This window comes from Callithrix jacchus, chromosome 2 (genome assembly GCF_049354715.1).
Source record: "Callithrix jacchus isolate 240 chromosome 2, calJac240_pri, whole genome shotgun sequence".
Taxonomy (NCBI): Eukaryota; Metazoa; Chordata; class Mammalia; order Primates; family Cebidae; genus Callithrix; species Callithrix jacchus.
Window position 1 is genome coordinate 32,739,340 of NC_133503.1, and position 20,492 is coordinate 32,759,831.

Sequence of the window (20,492 nt, forward strand, 5' to 3'; positions counted from 1 at the left end):
TAGTATTAGACGTTCCTTCTACATGTCACATCAATCTGCACTTCCCCCTTCACAGCATCTGTCATGCAGTACTGTTAATTGCCTGTTTACTTGTCTAAAACCCCCAGTAGACCATAAGCTCCATGAGGGAAAGATGCATATCTGTCTTGTTCAAGTAATATCCCATTTTCAGTACAGTGCCTAGAACAAAGAAGGCATTTAAAAATTTTATCAAATGAATCATGGAAACATATACTACTCATCACCTGTAAAGTATTATAGCACAAGTAGAAATATCTCAGTGATAGAAATCTGGGATCTTTCCTTGTTTATATAACTTACTACCAATAAATCTTTGAGATTGGCTCTTGTTTTGACTCAGTCTCCCTCCATAAATAGCTAAGAAATTAATTTAGGGTAAGCCTGTCTAATTGAGGCACTTTAAAGTTGCCATCTGTCAAATTATATTAATCCTTTTTCACTACCACAATTTTCACTGAGTGCCTACTATATGCCAGGCACTATTCCAAGACCTAAGGATATAATGTGAACAATAAGAGACATTAACAAAGCACATTAATATACCACTTCAGGGACTGGGCTCCTCACGTTTGTAATCCTAGCACTTTGGGAGGCCCAGGCAGGTGGATCACAAGGTCAGGAGATAGAGACCAGCCTGGCCAACATGATGAAACCCCATCTCTACTAAAAATACAAAAATTAGCTGGGCATGGTGGCATGCACCTGTAGTCCCAGCTACTCAGAAGGCTAAGGCAAGAGAATAGCTTGAACCCGGGAGGTGGAGGTTGCAGTGAGCCGAGATTGCGCCATTGCACTCCAGCCTGGTTGACAGAGCAAGACTCCATTCCCCTCACCAAAAAAAGATACCACTTCAGTCTGGGCATCATAGCCCATGCCTGTAATCCCAGAATTTTGGAAAACGGAGGCAGGAGGATCACTTGAGCTCAGGAGTTTGAGACAAGCTGGGGCAACATAGTGAGACCTTGGCACTAGTAAAAATAAAACATAAAAAATTAGCCCAGAGTGATGGTGGGCATCTGTAGTCCCAGCTACTCAGGAGACAGAGGTGGGAGGATGGCTTGAGACCAGAAGGTCGAGGTGCCAGTGAGCCAGGATTATGCCACTGCACTCCAGCCTGGGTGACACAGTGAGACTCTATCTCAAAGAAAAAAAAAAAGGTATCACTTCACACATTCTGCCCACTATACACCCATTGACCTCCTCCTCAGTGTTCTAAATGTGGGGCAGGAAGATCTACAGACCCATCCACTTAACACCCTGACAGTTTCACTTGCTTTGTCACCCAGGCTAGAGTGCAGTGGTATGATCATGGCTCACTGCAGCCTTGACCTCCAGGTTCAAGCAATCCTCCCATCTCACCCTCCAGAATAGCTGGGACCACAGGCATGAGCCACCACACACCCAGCACATTTTAAAATTTTTTAATAGAGATGAGATCTCACTATGTTGTTCAGGCTGTTCTCAAACTCCTAGGCTCAAGCAATCCTCCTGCCTCAGCCTCCCAAAGTGCTGGGATCACAGGCATGAACCACCATACTCGGCCCATTCTCTCTTTCTAGCAACTAACACCATGACTACATTTAGAATTTTCTTATGCTTGAAAACCAAGCACTCTCTGAGTTCCAACTTTTAAAATTCTACGTTTCGATGACATCCTCCTTGGTCTTTCATCATCATGTTGAGACCGCCATAAACACACTTATCTCACTCCATTTGTTTAGGCTTCTTTAATATTTCTCATCAATGTTCCGTAGTTGTCAGTGCATAGGTCTTGTCAGATTTTCCTCAATGTTCCTGAAAATATGTGATATTTTTTGGTGATACTACAAATGGTATTTTTAAATTTGATTTTTGCCATTAATAAATGAAAATACAATTGACTTTGGCATACTAATCTTGTACCCCACAATTTTCATAAACTTAATAGTTCTATTAACTTTGTTGTAGATTCCATAGGATTTTCTATATAGATGATTATGTCATCTGTGAATAAAGACAGTTTCCTCCTCAAAAAAAAAAAAGGTATCATTTCATACCCACTAGAATAACTACAATAAAAAAGACAATGAAAAATATTGGGAAGAATGTGAAAAAACGTGAAACCCATTGCTGGAGGAGATTTAAAATGATACAGCCATTTTGCAAAAAAGTTTGGCAGTTTCCTTTAAAAAACATAACTAACCCTAACCATGTGACCCAGAAATTCTGCTAGGCATCTATCCAAGAGAACTAAAAACATATGTCCACACAAAGACTGTACATAGCAGTATTATTTACAATAGCCAAAATGTAGAAACAATTCCATCAAATGGTGAATAAACAAAATGTGGTCTAGCCATACAATGGAATATTATTCAGCAAGAAAAAAAGAATAAAGGTCAAATGCAATGGCTCACACCTGTAATCTCCACACTTTCCAAGGCCAAGCTGAAAAGATCACTTAAGCCCAGGTGTTCAAGACCAACCTGGGCAACATAGGGAGAGCCCACCTCCACAAAAAATGTTTTTAAAAGTGAAGGAATGAAGTACTGATACATACTATAATACAGATAAACTACGACATAGAAAATCATGGTCAGTAAAGGAAGCCAGATGCAAAAGACTACATATTGTATAATTCCATTTATATGAAATGTCCAAAAAATGTATATCTGTAGAGACAGAAAGCAGATTATTGGTAGCCAGGAACTGGGGGTAGAAATTGGTATTGTGTGAAAATAAGCAAGGGGAATCCTTTGGAGTGAAGAAATGTCCTATAACTGGATTGTGATGATAGTTGCAGAACTCTGTAAATTAACTTTAAAAATCAATGAACCATGCACTTAAAACAGGTGAATTTTATGGTATTTAAACTGTGTCTCAGGCAGGGCGCAGTGACTCATGCCTGTAATCCCAGCACTTTGAGAGGTGGAGGTGGGTGGATTGCTTGAGGTTAGGAGTTTGAGACCAGCCTGACCAACATGGTGAAAGTCCACCTCAACTAAAAAATTAGCTAGGCATGGTGGTACACGCCTGTGAAGAATCGCTTGAACCTGGGAGGTGGAGGTTGCCGGGAGCCATGGTCGTGCCATTGCACTCCAACCTGGGCAACAAGAGCAAAACTCCATCTCAAAAAAATGAAAATAAAAATAAACTGTACCTTGGCTGGGCATGGTGGCTCATGCCTGTAATACCAATACTTTGGGAGGCCTGTAATACCAGCACAAGGCAGATGGATCACTTGAGGTCAGGAGTTTGAGACCAGCCTGGCCAACATGGTGAAATCCTGTCTCTACTAAAAATACAAAGAATTATCTGGGTGTGGTAGCACACACCTATAATCCTAGCTACTCTGGAGGCTGAGGCAAGAGAATTGCTTGAACCCAGGAGACGGAGGTTGCAGTGAGCTGAGATCTCACCACTGCACTCCAGCCTGGGCAACAGAGTGAGATCCTATCTCAAAATAATAAATAAAATTAAATTAAATTAAAAACTGTACCTCAATAAAGCTAGTAAAGAAAAATAGTTCAGAAATACATACGTTAAGTGAAAAATAAATACTTTTTTTTTTTTTTAAAAAAAAAAGAAGGCTGGACATGGTGGCTCATGCCTGTAATCCCAGCACTTTGGGAGGCCAAGGTGTGTAGATCATGAGATCAGGAGTTCAAGACCAGCCTGGCCAACATGGTGAAACCTTGTCTCTACTAAAAATACAAAAATTAGCCAGGCATGGTGGCATGCGCCTGTAACCCCAGCTACTCAGGAGGTTGAGGCAGGAGAACTGCTTGAACCTGGGAGGCAGAGGTTACAGGGAGCCAAGATCATGCCACTGCACTCCAGCCTGGGTGACAGAGTAAGACTTGGTCTCAAAAAAAAAAAAAAATAGATATAGTTCTTTGCCATCATAGAACTAACAGTCAATTGGAAGAGAAACACCTTACTGCATATAATCGCAAGTAACACAAGTGCTACAAAGGAAAGGAACATAGTATTATGATCATTTAAATGGAGACATGAACCAGTGACAGATTAGGGAAGATGGCCCTGGGGAAAACTCCACTTTCATTAAGATCTGAGGGATGAGCAGAGGTAAACTAGGAAAGAGTGGAAGAAAGAAAAATCCAAGCCGGGCATGGTGGCTCATGCCTGTAATCCTAGCACTTTGGGAAGCCGAGGTCAGTGGATCACCTGAGGTCAGGAGTTTAAAACCAGCCTGGCCATCATGGTGAAACCCCATCTTAAAAAAAAAAGAGAGAGAGAAATCCAAGAAGAGAGAAGAGAGAATCATATGTGCAAAGGTGTTGTGTTAGGAGGAAGCATGGTAAAAAAAAGGTTTTTATTGAGGCTGGGCACAGTGGCTCATGCCTGTAATCCCAGCACTCTGAGAGGCTGAGGCAGGAGGATCACCTGAGGTCAGGAGTTCAAGACCAGCTTGACCAACATAGAGAAACCCCACCTCTATTAAAAATACAAAATTAGCCTAGTGTGGTGGCGCATGCCTGTAATCCCAGCTACCCAGGAGGCTGAGGCAGGAAAATCACTTGAACCTAGGAGGCAGAGGTTGCAGTGAGCTGAGATCACATCATTACACTCCAACATAGGCAACAAACGCAAAACTTCATCTCAAAAAAAAAAAGGAAGGTATTTATTGAAAAGTTATATCGTAATTCTGAGATTACTTCAGATGAACTCATTGATTTATTATTATAAGTTTCTCTTTTATAAACAGCAATTAAAGTTTTGGAAATCTTTCTTTTCACTGTCACTTTTCTCTTCTGATCCCCTAATTCCATTTAACAAACAAATGTATGCATGCATATACACGTGTACACATATCCATAAATATAAATATTTGTTATCTGCTTCCCAAACACAATTACACTTTCCTCATTCTTCAGTATTTCCTAAGCACAAGCTTTAAGAATTAAATCTAAACAGCGTCACACTAGGCTGCTGTGGAGAGACAGCATGGTAGAAAGGAAAGAGTATGGACTGTAGAAGGAATCTAATTCCCCTCTTCCATCAGTTATTAACTGTATTACAGCAGTCACCAACCTTTTTGGCAACAGGAACTGGTTTTGTGGAAGATGGTTTTTCAACAGACCAGGCTGGGGGATGGTTTCAGGATGCTTCAAGTGTATTATATTTATTGAGTACTTTATTTCTATTATTATTACATTGTAATATACAATAAAATCAGTATACAACTCACCATAATGTAGAATCAGGGGGAGCCCCGAGCTTGTTTTCCTGCAACTAGATGGTCCCAACTGGGGGTTATGGGAGACAGTGACAGATGATGAGGCATGATAGTCTCACAAGGAGTGCACAACCCAGATCCCTTGCATGCGCAGTTCACAGTAGGGTTCACACTCCTGTGAGAATCTAATGCCTCCGCTGATCTGATAGGAGGCAGAGCTCAGGCGGTATTGCGAGAATTGAAAGCGGCTGTAAACATAGATGAAGATTTGCCTGCTCACTTGCCACTCACCTACTGTGTGGCCTGGTTCCTAACAGGCTGCAGACTGATATTGGTTGTACCCCAGGGGTTGGGTACCCCTGCTGTATGGTATCAGGAGATTCATTTATTAACCTGTGAATTTGTTTCCTTGGTTACTATTTATAAACTCTCATCGGTGGCTCATGCCTATAATCCCAGCACTTTGGGAGCCCACGCGGGTGGATCACTTGAGGTCAGGATTTCTAGACCATCCTGGCTAACATGGTGAAAGCCTGTCTCTACTAAAAATACAAAAATTAGCTGGGCATGCTGGTGGGCGCCTGTAATCCCAGTTACTCAGGAGGCTGAGGCAGGAGAATCGCTTAAACCTGTGAAGTGGAGGTTGCAGTGAGCTGAGATTGTGCCACTGAACTCCAGCCTGAGTGACAGAATGAGACTCTGTCAAATAAATAAATAAAATAAAGATAGGCTGGTCGCAGTAGTTTACACTTGTAATCCTAGCACTTTGGGAGACCAAGGCAGGCTGATACCCTGAGGTCAGGAGTTCAAGACCAGCCTAGCCAACAAGGTAAAACACTGTTTCTACTAAAAATACAAAAAAAAATTAACTGAATGTGGCAGTACATGCCTATAATCTCAGCTACTCAGGAGGCTGAGGCAGAAGAATTGCTTGAACCTGGGAGGTGGAGGTTGCAGTAAGCTGAGATCGTGCCACTGAACTCTAGCCTGGTGACAGAGCTAGACTCTGTCTCAAGAAAAAAAAAAGAGTAGGAACCAAGTATTTTACTTAAGGCTGTATCCCCAGCACCTAGTATAAAAAATGTTTATCAGTAGATACTCAATAGAAATTCTCACTATTTCTTAAAACATATCGATATATCTTAAAGCAATTCCCATTTCTAAATTCAGTCATTGACAATGGCACTTCTCTGGCTCTCAGTTAAAAATACTGCAATACTATGAAAAATACAAAAATTAGCTGGGCAGGATGGCAGGTACCTGTAATCCCAGCTACTCGGGAGGCCAAAGCAGGGAGAATTGCTTGAACCCAGAAGGCAGAGGTTGCAGTGAGCTGAGATCACACCACTGCACTCCAGCCTGGGTGACAGAGCGAGACTCTGTCTCAAAAAATAATAATAATAATAATACTGTAACAACCTCTCTGACTTCACCCTTTGTTTTTAACCCTCTCATATCTAATTAGTTCCCAAGTCCTGTGATTTTCCCTCTGAAATCTTTCCATCCTCTCCCTCTGCCATCTTTCCTCTCCTTCCCATTGCTACTATCTTAGTCCAAACCCTTAACTACCCACACGTCTAGACTGTCACAACTTCCCACCTGATGTCTCTGGGTCTCTGTCTACTCATATCTTCCACTCTTGATAAAATAAAATTGGGTTTTATTTTCATCCAGTCATGGCAATGCTCAAGAACCTCCAATGGGTCAGGGGTAGTACCACGTGCCTGCAGTCCTAGCAACTTGGGAGGCTGAGGCAGGAGGATTGCTTGAGCCCAGAAGTTGGAGGCTGCAGTGAGCTATGATCATGCTATTGTACTCCCATGTGGGCAACAGAGCAAGATCCTATCTCAAGAGAAACAAAAACAAAAAAACAACAAAATCTTCAATAGTTTCCCAGCATCCTCAGGAAAGAGTCCACCCTCTTATGGATAAATTTCAGAGTTCTGGAAAATCTCTCCCCTGGGAACCTGTGTAATCTTATCTTCCTCAACCTGTTGTTCCCTGTAACCTGACTTAACAGCTCTCTCTGAAGTTAAGAACAACTGGGACACAGAGGGAGATGGGGGGAAAGTTTCTTGGGTAACTGCCAAACTTCATCCTCATACAATGGGCCCCAATAAAACAGTGGGCCTTAATAAGCACATTCCTTTCCTTTCAAGTGCACTAAGACAGGGAAGCTAAAAGCAGACTTGGGGGACATGCCTGCAGCTGCAGAAAGATGTATGGGAAAAGACACCCAGCTCTCCCTCCCAAATAAGCACAATGAAGAGACAAAGAAGCAGTCCAAGCCTCTAATAAACTCTCCCACCCTGAATCCTTAAAAACTGTAAGAGAGTGAGCTCTGACCTAACTTGGCCAGAAGCCTCTCTCAGGTTTATTTAAAATAAACCTATCCCTGTTGACTGAAAAGTCACCCTTCATGTTTCTCTCCTCTTTCTTTAATTCTTACACTGGTGTGAGCCTGTAGTCCCAGCTATTCAGGGGGCGGAGGCAGGAGGATCACTTGAGCCTGGGAGGTTGAGGCTGCAGTGAGCTGTGATTGGGCCAATGCACTCCACTGTGGGCAACGGAGTGAGTGAGACCCTGTCTCAGAAAAAAAAAAAAAAAATCTGTGAAGTGCTGCATCTGTAGTCCCAGATCACTTGAGGCCAGGAGTTCATGGCTGCAGGGTGCTACCATTGTGTCTGTGAATAGCCACTGCACTCCAATCTGGGCAACATATAGGGACACTGTCTAAAAAAAAAGCCAGACAGGTTAGCTTGTGAAAGTTATGGGGGTAGATAGGGCCTTGTAGAGTCTTGTAAGGAATTTGGATTTCACTGCCTGTAAGTTCTCTCTCCCAAACCACTGCTTGGAGTACTGAGTAGTCCTGGCTGGGAGGCAAGCAGGCATCATAAGAGATGCAGAAGAAATGAATACTAAAATTACTAAACTTGGCCAGGCACAGTGGCTCAGGCCTATAATCCCAGCACTGTGGGAGGACAAGGTGGGCAGATCACCTGAGGTCAGGAGTTCAAGACCAGCCTGGCCAACATGGTAAAATCCCATCTCTACTAAAAATACAAAAATTAGATGGATGTGGTGGTGGGTGCCTATATTTCCAGCTACTCAGGAAGCTAAAGCAGGAGAATTATTTGAACCTCGGGGGCAGAGGTTGCAGTAAGCCAAGATCATGCCACTACCCTCCAGCCTGGGTAAACAAGTGAAACTCTGACTCAAAAAAAAGAAATTACTAAACTCATAAGTGATAGTAACCTGTGCGTTCCCTTTTCCTTGGATGTAATGTTTAAAGAAAAAAAATTTTTAATAAAAAATAAAAACCTGTGAGGTACCACAGTATCATTTTACAGATGAGGAAAATGAGACTCAGAGAGGTTAGATAACTTTCCCAAGATCACAGAGTCACCTTTGGTCGCACAAGTTGTGCACTGCAGAAGTTGCGTGTTTTTTCATAGTGAAAAACCAGTAAGGTCAAAACTCAGGACGGTCTGATTCCATAGACTGTATGCTCTTAACTGTCATGTTATACTGCCTCCCCATGGATTCAGCTGGCAAGGAAACTACAATCTGATTTCTAGTTGCTATCACAGCCACATTTTTCAAAGTCACAAAATGAGACACATTATTAGCAAGTCAGACAGGTAGAGATTAAGATATCAAATCTATAAAACCCTAGGGTATATAGTTGTGCCTGTGTCATCTACCTAATAAAATTACTTCTGGCCAGGTATGGTGACTCATGCCTGTAATCCCAGTAGTTGGAGTGGCTGAAGCAGGATTGCTTGATCCCAGGAGTTTAAGACCAGCCTGGGAAATACAGAAAGACTCTGCTCTAAAAAACAATTTAAAAATTTAAAAATAAATAAAAATATTATTTTTCAGGCTTTTAGTGTTATTTCCTGAATATATATCTAATTTTCCAGAAAGTAGAGCCACGATGAGAACAAAAGAAGCTCCATAAAAACCTGTTGAGCTGGCGGGGCATGGTGGCTAATCCCAGCACTTTGGGAAGCTGAGGCAGGTGGATCACCTGAGGTGCAGAGTTCGAGACCTGACCAACATGGAGAAACCCATCTCTACTAAAAATAGAAAATTAGCTGGGCATGGTGGTGCATGCCTGTAATCCCAGCTACTTGGGAGGGTGAGGCAGGAGAATTGCTTGAACCCAGGAAGCAGTTGCGGTAAGCTAGCCTGGGCCACAAGAGTGAAACTCCAACTCAAAAAAACACAACAAAACAAAACCCTGCTGAGCTATAAACACTTAGGAGGCAATGGTAAGTCAACATTAAAAATCAGAATAGCTGATCTTTTCTTTTCCTTGATTTTTCACAGGTTAAATGACAATGCCTCTTACCTCTCAGCCACTTTATACCTCCTTTCTTCCCCAAAGGCATCCACATTAATTAGCTATTACCCTGGCCTAATTTCCACTTCCTAATGCTAAACCTCCCTTAATTTGAGCAGCTCTCCATTAAGCCACAGCCTTGACTTTCAGTGTTTTAATATACTTCCTCTAATAATGGTGGCCCAGTTGATTATTGATTCTACTAAACATAATTATTGATACTGCCTTTACCATCCCACTTGGTCTACTTTATAGTTACAATTACTGAGTGCTCAGTATCTTTGTTCTGCAACTAAGATATAGCGCCCCCACCATTCCCTATCCCATTTTCAGGATATCTATTATTATTGTTTAGAAAAAGAATGTTAGCAACCTTCATGAAAATAAAACAATGTATAAGGAGCATTTATGATTCATACTCATCCTACAATGTCTTATTCTAAAGCACTTACATTATTACTGTGAAGATATTCAATTGCTCGAAGGATCTGGAAGAGGTATTTTCTAAGTCGTTTACTCTCTAGTCCATGACAATAATGTTGTAACTCATCTAGTACTGTGTGGTCAATAAATTCAAATACCAAGTGAATTTTCTTTTTCTGTCTGAAAGCTTCAATCAGATTGACCAGGTTTTCATGATGAAATTGCTATTGACAAAAGAAACAAATTTTCAATTATTTCAAGCATAACAATGTGTACATAGAACACCTAAAATTTTGAAAAAAACAGTAATATTCTCAGCTTTGTTCCATGCATTTTTTTTTTTTTTTTTGAGATGGAGTCTCACTCTGTCACCGGAGTGCAGTCTCACAATCTTGGCTGACTGCAACCTCCACTACCCTGCTTCAAGCCATCCTCTTGCCTCAGTGTCCTGAGCAGCTGGGATTACAAGCGTACACCACCACACCCAGCTAAGTTTTGTATTTTTAGTAGAAACAGGATTTCCCCATGTTGGCCAGGCTGGTCTTGATATCCTGACCTAAGGTGATCCTCTTGCCTTGCCTTCCCAAACTCCTGGAATTATAGGTGTGAGTCATCATGCCCAGCCTATGTTCCATGTACTTCAACTGAAATTTCTCAACCAGTTTGCTTCCATTCCTATTTTAAGAAAATTTTAATATATTTTATAATCAATATTTATAGGACAAAGTGAGATATATTACTTTATCTGAGGTTGGTATTTGGTTGCTTGTGAAAATAATTTAATGTATATAACTTAGTATTCTGTTGAGAGATATCTTGGTATTTTTAAACTTGGTTTAGGTTTAACACCCGAAATTTAAAAGGTCCTGTTTTCAGATGAGCATGGATTTCAACACAATTAAGTATGTGATCTGAATTTATATAGGTTAATTATTATTTAATTTTGATCCTAAACTCTAGAAAGTAAATCATAAGTTCTAGGGGACATCATAAATTCATTAGACTATAACAAAACAATATCAAAATATCTGCAAAATCTTCAGATATGTAAACTATCAATTTATAACCACAGAAAGTTTACATAATTATATAATTATTTGTGGGCAAATGTTTGTTTGTTGTCTGTACTCTTATTAAAAAACTAACCACCTTTTCAGACTGGTAACAATCATTGCTAATTTTAAAATGTCAACGATGGCCATGTATCAGCTTAGGAAACAAATGAGATTTAATGTTGTATGCTACTTATTTTATTTTTTATCACACTGACTTAATTACAATCAGTTCTGAAATATTTAACCACTTCGTCCAAACTATCAAGAATATATGCTTATTTGACTAAAAATGAAGAAGTACTGATTAAAAAAAAAAAAAGAAAAAGAAAAAGAATCTTGCTATATTGCCAGGCTGGTCTCAAACTCCTGGCCTCAAGAGATCCTCCTGCCTCAGCTTCCCAAGTTGCTAGGACTACAGGCATGAGCCACTGCTCCTAGCTTTAGAAAACTACACTTTTATGAAAATATATTTGCCTTTATTCCAATGGCACAATGTCAATTTTTCTGCTTCTCTGTAACTGATGAAGAGATGAAAGTCCTTAAAACATGACTAGAGACAAACATCCAAAATATAACACCAGATTCCTTTCCTTTTCGCTCCAAATTTCCCTGGTTGGCAAGATGCCAGAGTGCTGCAGCCATAGCATACTGCCAGCATTGAAAACAACTGACTGCTAGCTGGGCACAGTGGCTCACACCTGTAATCCCAGCACTTTGGCAGGCTGTGGTGCGCAGATGACCTGAGGTCAGGAGATCAAGACCAGCCTGTTCAACATGGTGAAACCCTGTCTCTACTAAATATACAAAAATTAGCCCAGCATGGTGGTGGTTGCCTGTTATTCCAGCTACTAGAGAGGCTGAGAGAGGAAAATTGCTTGAACCTGGGAAGTGGAGGTTGCAGTGAGCCGAGATCACACCATTGTACTCCGGCCTGAGGGACAAGAGTGAAACGCCATCTCAAAAAAAAAAAAAAAGAGTTGACTGCTTTTGGACACTACAATATTAATTCTCTACTTATGGAAAATTACGGTTTCCTGTCCAGTCTTTATTTTAAAGGCAAAAGCAGTGAAAGCAGGGAAGGATTAATGTGAACAGGATTATGGAAGATCCATTCAGGGATGAAGAATTAAGTACAGTATTTACTCAGATAAACCATGAAATGAAATCCCTGGAAATGCTCCAGTACCCCTCTTCAAGTTGTTTAATTTTGTTTTTCTCTATTACTAGACAGCTTTTTTTGCAGATATTCTCATTAATTACTCATTTATTTAATGAAATTCTAGCATAAAAATTTAGTTCAAATTAAATCATCATGACAAGTTTTTTAGACTAAGAATATTAACTAATCCAAGAAATCTCTCTAGTGAAATTAGATTATATCAAATTTAATAAAAAGCCAATAAGAGCCAGGCACAGTGGCTCACACCTGTACAGCACTTTGGGAGGCTGAGGTGGGCAGATCACCTGAGGCCAGGAGTTCAAAACCAGTCTGGGCAACATGGGAAAACTCCATCTCTACTAAAAACACAAAAATTAGCCAGGCGTGGTGACACATGCCTGTAATCCCAGCTACTGCGAGGCTAAGGCACAAGAAATGCTTGAACCTGGGAGGCAGAGGTTGCAGTGAGCCAAGATTGTGCCACTGCCCTCCAGCCTAGATGACAGAGTAAGACTATCTCAAAACCACAACAACAGCAATAACAAAAAGCCAATGAGAATAGTTGGGGTATCTCAAAATCATCTGCATAACAGTTGTAATAGTAAAATGCACATTCAAGTTCCTCTCTGTATTGTCACATATTGGTTAGTTTTACAAATGATTAAGTAGAAAAAAATAATGAGTTTAAGTGCAACAATTGAAGAAAGAGCAAGACATACTGCCTGGGGGAAAAATCTCCTTCTAATCAGATTTTCATTCATAGTGCACAAAAAGTCCCTTATTTATAGTATTATTATGTTTCAGGTCATCAGGACAGAACTGATATCTTTCACAAAATCATAACATCTTTACTGACTTTAACTTTTCATTGTCTAGAAATAGAGCTGGCTGGACACTGTGGCTCATGCCTGTAATCCCAGCACTTCGGGAGGCCAGAAGTTTGAGATCACCTGAGATCAGAAGTTCAAGACCAGCCTGGCCAACATGGTAAACCACCGTATCTACTAAAAATACAAAATTAGCCATGTGTGGTGGTGCATGTCTGTAATCCCAGCTACCAGGAAGGCTGAGGCAGGAAAATCCGGGAGGTAGAGGTTGCAGTGAGCCAAGATGGCACCATTGCACTCCAGCCTGGGCAACAACAGTGAAACTCCAACTCAAAAAAAAAAGAAAAAGAAAAGAAAAAAATAAATAGAGCTGTTTGTTTGTATTTATTTAGTTAGAGACAGAGTCTCACTCTGTTGCCCAGAAAGGAGTGCAGTGGTGCAGTGGTGGCTCACTGCAACCTCCCCCTCCTGGGTTCAAGTGATTCTCCTGGCTCAGCCTCCCAAGTAGCTGGGATTACAGGTGCCTGCCAACATGCACGGCTAATTTTTTGTATTGTTAGTAGAGACAGGGTTTCACCATGCTGGCCAGGCTGGTCTTAAACTCCTGACCTCGTGATCCACCTGCCTCCACCTCCCAAAGTGCTGGGATTACAGGTGTGAGCCACCGCACCTGGCATAGAGCTGTTCTAATAATCCACAGATGCCTAATATACTTCCTGTACTTTGAAAGCAAATTAGGCCAGGCACAGTGGCTCATGCCTATAAAGCTAGCTGTTTGACAGGCCCAAACAGGAAGATTGCTTAAGCCGAGAAGATGAAGGCTGCAGTGAGCTGTGGTCATGCCACTGTGCTGCAGCCTGGGCAACAGAGTAAAGTGCTGGGATTACAGGTATGAGTAAGAAAGACTCCATGGAAAGAAAAGAAAAGAAATGAAGAAAGAAGGAAGGAAGGAAGAAAAGAAGGAAGGAAGGAAGGCAAGCAAGCAAATTGATCCACTATATCTCATATAGACTTACAAAGAAAGAAGAAAATATTATTTTTGTATCAGATAAAGACAGATAAGAACATCTATTGCATACAAAACATCTAAACTATATCGTCAAGATCATAAACCTTAAAGAATGTAAAGATTTCAATAAATAGAATACATACATATTTCAATATTTTTTAAATCATTGGTTTTCTACCCAGTATCCAAGGAATGTTAATGCTCCTTTCTTCACATTCCTCAGTTGTTTCCCCTGGGTTGAACTGTCACGCCTACATAGGATTCTATCCTCTTCCCTGATCTCTCCTGATACTGTTCCTCATCTGTAAAAGCCTACTGGTCATTTTTTCTTAAATGTATTCCTGTCACCTCAAATTCAACATTTCTAAAATTGAAGTAGTTCCCAAACCATGTCTGAGTCTTTCATATTTCTATCAATTGTAGCAATCACTGAACCTAAAAGAGACCTTTGACTCCTGCCTTTCTATAGCTTTCCACACTCTTTCATGTCTTCTTTTTTCCTTTTTCTGAGACAGAGTCTCTGTCACCCAGGCTGGAGTGCAGTGGCAGGATCTCAGCTCACTGCAACCTCCACCTCCTGGGTTCAAGCGATTCTCGTGCCTCAGCCTCCCAAGTAGCTGAAACTAAAGGAGCACACCACTACGCCTGGCTATTTTTTTTTTCTTTTTTTTTTTGAGATGGAGTCTCACTCTGTAGCCCAAGCTGGAGTGCAGTGGGCAATCTCAGCTCACTGCAACCTTTGCCTCTGGGACTCAAACGATTCTCCTGCCTTAGCCTCCCAAGTAGTTGGGACTAGAGGCATGCGCCACCACACCTGGTTAATTTTTTGGTATTTTTAGTAGACATGGGGTTTCACCACGTTGCCCTGGGTGGTCTCAAACTCCTGAGCTCAGGCGATTCCACCAGCCTTGGCCTCCCAAAATGTTGGGATTACAGGCGTGAGCCACCATGCCTGGCTTTTTTTTTTTTTTTTTTTTTTAGTAGATACAGGGTTTCACTATGTTGGCCGGGATGGTCTCAAACCCCTGACCTCAGGTGATCCATACACCTTGACCTCCCAAAGTGCTGGGATAACAGGCATGAGCCATTGCACCCGGCCCCATGTCTTCTTTTACAATATACCATGTTCTAACTTTACTTTCCATTCACATTGCTGCATTTTAGCAAAGGCCCTGAGATGTTTTCCAAAATTCCTTAATTGAACAGGACCTGGTTTTACTCTCAGTCCTCCAATCCATTTTGCACAATACCGCTAGATTAAAATTTACATTTTTTACACTGAATAAAACCTTCACTGACTTTCCATCTTTTAAAAAATCAAGTTTTGACTTCTTAACCTAAAAGACTTTAAAATCTACCTCCAATTTACTGTTCTAATTTACCTCTTTCCAATTCCGCTTAGAAAACTCTACAGGCAAATGTCTTTGCTCTTTGTGCTTTCCACTTTGCCCTTTATCCTTTGTCCCTTTTTAGTTTCTTTGAGTTTATGTTGTTCCTCTAACCTAGAAAACAGTTTCTTCCTCTTATCTAAACCCTCTACATCCTTCAAAGCCTAATTCATGTCCCATTTCCTCAAAAAAACTTTCCCTACTAGGGAAAGGACTTTGTGTTGATTCCTTGGCATTTATTACAAGCCACTTTTTATTCAGTATTACTTTTATATACTCTCCTTTCTGATTATAGAAATCTTTAAGGGCAGGAAGTATCTTTTACCTCCTTAGAGTCTCACTACTACCTAGCAGAAATTTTTATTAAGTATTATACTTGAATATTTCTGAATAATTATTAAACAATATTGGCATAGCTTTTGTTACATACCCAAAACACATATATCCTGTATCACTACAAAATTACAAAATGTAGACAAGATAGAGTATCACTTTTTATATAACATGAATCAGTACATGTATGAACTAAAATATTTCATGCAACTTTTCATTCCATAACAATTTTTCTTTTGACTTAGATGATTAAGGCAAAAGAAACAAACCTTTAGAAACTTTATTTCTCTCATCGCAGTTTTGTTGACAGATTTTTCTGGTCTCTCATAAAATATCTTAATGGCCACTATCTGCCCAGTATTCTTATGTTTACATTTCATGACTGTTCCGTAACTTCCCTCTCCCACTTTTTCAAGAGTTTCATACATCTCCATTTTCAAGCTGGGCTTTTATTACTTTATAGAAATGAAGAAAGAAAATGGAAAATGTTAAACGTTTATACTTTTATTTATTCAAACTAGATAATCATATACACAATAAACCCATAGTTTCAAATAACAGAGCCATTAAACAAACAAAAAAATGAATCTTTTCCACTGAGCTTTTTTGTCTTTGGGAACTAAAGAGCTTGAGTAAAGTGTCCTTTTGAGGCTCCAGCTCTCACCAGAACTCAGGGGTACTCCTGCGATCTCGGTCATGCCCTTCAACACCTTGAGATTACCTCACTATAAGTCACCATCCATCAAGCATGGGGTCCCCACAATTCCTGTCATGTTCCTGTCAAATAAGAAGTTCCTGCACTACAGCAGTCGCCTACTTCCCGCCCTCAATTCAAACCAGACGTCTTAGGATGCCGGACCGGCGTCACGCCCCACGTCCAGCTGTCGACTTTATCCAAACAGCTGCCGCCGCTTCAGCCCATTCTCTGTGGTCCCGCTGGCCTGGCTCTGCGTGGAGCCACGGAACACTGACCCTACTTTGTTGGTTACGTCCTAGCCAAGGCTCCGGCCACTCGCTACCATGGAAACGGTCTTGCTGCGTTCTAGCCCTAGTGCGCAAGACCGGAACGTGGTCAAGGTTCCGACCCGGAAAAGAAAGTGAGAAGAAAAGGAACCTGTTCTGGATAGGTGCAAGATGAAGAGTCCTCGGCAATGGGGTGGGCAGTACAGGTTACTGTCGCAGCTGAGCCTCCTCACAAGGTTACTTTTGAATGGAGGTGATGAGCGTCCTCATTTTTTTTTTTTTTTTTGAGACAGCCCTGTTGTGTTGCCCAGGCTGGAGTGCAGTGGCGCAATCTTGGCTCCCTGCAATCTCCAACTCCCGGGTTCAAATGATTCTCCTGCCTCAGCCTCCCGAGTAGCTGGGATTACAGGCATGCGCCACCATGCCCGGCTAATTTTTGTATTTTTAGTAAAGACAGCGTTTCTACCATGTTGGCCAGGCTGGTCTCGAATTCGGACCTCAGGTGATCTGCCCGCCTCGGCCTCCCAAAGTGCTGGGATTACAGGGGTGAGCGGCCACGCCTGGCCAACATGGTTCTTAAAAACTTCTTGAACACGTGCCATATGCCTTTTAATTTTTTCTGTTAGTAATCTTTAAAAAAAAAAAAAAGAACCCTCCCTCACAACATGTCAAACTTCTAGGCAAGCAAGTAATTCGAAGGGTTCTACTATATTGGAAGTGATGTACAAGGGCACAGAAATAAAGATGCCGGAGTCTAATTGCTTAAGTAGACAGAGTTCAGCTGAAGTGACAGTCCCTAATGAATAACCACCACATCACTAGAGCAAGTCCCTAAGGAGTGCTTTTTTTTTTTTTTTTTGAATAGAGCTCTTTTTTTCTTTTTTCTGTAAAAAAAAGTCAGCCCTGTTCACGCCACTGCACTCCAGCCTGGGTGACAAAGCAAGACTGTCTCAAAAAAGAAAAAGAAAAAATTTTCCCAGGAGAAAAATGAACCAAATGGAGTCCCTTCCCTGCCCTCAGTGAGTTCATAATCCAGAGCTACAGAATTGATAACAGCATACAATTGATAGCTTTAAAATTATTCCTTCTACAAGTAGGTTGTGGCAGGCCTGGTTAACCAGGACAGCCAGTGATTCTTGCTAATACACAATTGTAAGACTTTATGATGCAGATTCACTGAATTAATCAAAGTGTTATTTCATTTTGGAAAATAAACTGTTTCCAAAACAATTGTAAATCCCTGTAGTCACTGAATTCCTTATCTCTGTTGCCTCCAGTTCCCATCTTCAGTATTTCGTTGGTCAGTCAAGAGGATTCTGAGCACATTTGTATCCATTTAGGAAATTCTTCAGCTCAACAGGGAAAGGGAGGGAGGGAGGAAGACCTCACCATTTTCCTAATCTTGCCCATAGTTCCATGGAACCAGAAAAGGTTAACTTTTTCCACTTTCCTTGTACCTCCCTTTCTGCAAACCCTGAATTGTTTCTGCTTTCAGTGACTGCCTTAACTGGTAAATTATAAGGTGTTTTTGTTTTTGTTTTTGTTTTTTTTTGTCAAGGTCTCAGTGGCACGATGATGGTTCACTGCAGCTTCAACTTCCTCGGCTCAAGCGATCCTTCTGCCTCAGCCTCCCAGGTTGCTGGGACTACTGGTGTATGTCACCACGCCTAGCTAATTTTACTTTTTGCAGAGACAGGATCTCCTGTTTTGCACAGGCTGGTCTCAAACTTATGGCCTCCCAAAGTATTAGGATTACAGGCATGAGCTTATGTCTCAGCTCATGCCGAATATTTTTAAGATACAGTTTCTCTTGACCATTTTTCTCCATGTAACCTTACATGTGTATCTTTCTCTTTTGTTATCGGAAGGGTTAGGACTGCAATGGCAGAAAGGCAAAAAAATTAAGAATATTCAGCTTTTGACTTAGAAAACACATTGTGAAATGTTTAACAGGACCTATCAAGAGTTAGGCCTGCCTAACTCGATTACCGAGGCAGTCACTGGAAGCAGAGAGAGAATTCAGGGTTTAAAGAGGAAGATGCAAGGAAAGTCGGAAAAGTTAACTCTGCTTCCATGGAACTATGGGCAAGGTTGAGGCAATGCTAAGGTCTTCATTCCACCTTCCCTTTCCCTGTTGAGCTGAAGGATTCCTCAGTACTCAGAGTCCTTAGTATAACAAAGTCCTGAGGGTAGGAACTGGAAGCAATAGAGGGAAGGACAGTAACTACAGAAAATATTCAAGGTCTGTGGGAGATCAACACTTTTGAACCCCCCTGGTGATGGGGGGGCACTTCTGGCCCATTTGCACTTTACTTGCTAGTGTAGAAAACCTAAAGTTATCTCAGGCTAGATTTATTTTTTTGTTTTGTTTTGTTTTGAGACAGAGTTTTGTTCTTGTTACCCAGGCTGGAGTGCAACGGCGCAGTCTCGGCTCACTGCAGCCTCCACCTCCTGGGTTCAAGCAATTCTGCCTCAGCCTCCCGAGTAGCTGGGACTACAGGCGCACGCCACCATGCCCAGCTAATTTTTGTATTTTTAGTAGAGACGGTGTTTCACCTTGTTGACCAGGATGGTCTCGATCTCTTGACCTCGTGATCCACTCGCCTCAGCCTCCCAAAGTGCTGGGACTATAGGCGTGAGCCATCGCACCGGGCCTTCAGGCTAGATTTATAACCCTCACTCATATCTACAGGAGCTCTCCCCCAGGTATAAATCATATTTGTAGGTTTCTTTGACAACCAACCACTCATTGATAAGCCTGGAAGTCTGCAACCCCACATTCCTTAAAAATATACAATGGTACAACCCCCTATAGGCAAGTCCCGGACTCTGACACATATCTTCAAATGAAAGCAGACCCAGAAAGGAAAAACTGCATAATACACCATCCTTTAATGTTTGCCCAAAATTTTCAATACTAGAAACCCCACTGCAAAGCTGAAAGACTATTTGGTAGCTTCAAGGAAGCATTGCAGGATATTGTTGTGTGGGCCTCAACATTCAATGCTGCCTTAGAAGATCGTGCAATACCCTTCTTGCCCCAATAGCAGAGTTGATAAGCCACTGAACCAACCAGAGGGGAATTATTTTTGGTCCCGGTTTAAAGAAAACAAAACGTGACTCATGCCTGTAATCCCAGCACTTTGAGAGACCCTGCCTCTACAAAATGTAAAATAAATAAATAATTTTAAAACCCTCAAAAAAAAAAACAAAACAAAACAAAACAAAACAAGCTGTTGATTCTGCCATGATCTCTTGGGTAATGATGTCTCTAACCTGTAATAAACAGGAAACAACTAATAAAGGTGTAATCTCCCTTGAACCAGCTTCATAGAGCTGGCTGAAACTCACATAGAGGCGAGGCTTTCACGTGACCCATTCTAAAGGCGTCATAGGGACACGTGGTTCTAGATACTTCTCCCCCTCCCCCTCAGGGGTGGATTGTTGACAAGGCCACGGTCAGTCACGTGATCTTACGTCATCCCACCTCCTTTCCCTGAAATCTCTGGCCCGGATGAGTCCCCCCTCTCTCCACCCCGCCGAGTCTAAACTAATGACGGGGAGGGGGACAGATAGTGTTTCGGTTCCGTGGTCTCTGAATCCACAACCTCTAGTGTAAGCACAGAGTACACAAACTTGCCGATCATTTCAGGAAGCCCAGGCTGAACCCAGCCCCGCAGAAGGGCTCGGAGAACGCGCGCTCCAGCGTCCCGCCCCCTCCTCCCCCAACGCTCTTCCGTGGTAGCGGCGGAGGGCGGAGGGATCCGGAGGGCGGAGGGATCCGGAGGCG

At 41.6% G+C, this 20,492-nt stretch overlaps 1 protein-coding gene across 9 annotated transcripts in view; it reads right to left on the bottom strand.

Annotated features, from left to right (window-relative positions):
- Positions 1-20,468, bottom strand: part of CDKL3 (cyclin dependent kinase like 3) — a 112,702-nt gene extending 92,234 nt beyond the window's left edge. For 4 of the 9 annotated variants that reach the window (XR_615203.5, XM_078359382.1, XM_008984875.5 and 1 more), the window contains exons 1-3: positions 16,599-16,783; positions 16,009-16,194; positions 9,998-10,192 (exon numbers count right to left, since the gene is read on the bottom strand). Coding sequence is in view for 7 of the 9 variants with exons in the window: in XM_078359382.1 (XP_078215508.1) it covers positions 9,998-10,192; positions 16,009-16,173 (360 nt within the window). In the remaining 2 variants the exon portion in view is untranslated. Of the gene's footprint in view, positions 1-9,997; positions 10,193-16,008; positions 16,195-16,403; positions 16,784-20,053 lie in introns of those variants that run through there. The other 5 variants (XM_078359378.1, XM_078359376.1, XM_078359358.1 and 2 more) reach the window with 5 other exon arrangements.
- Between the last annotated feature and the right edge of the window lie 24 nt (positions 20,469-20,492).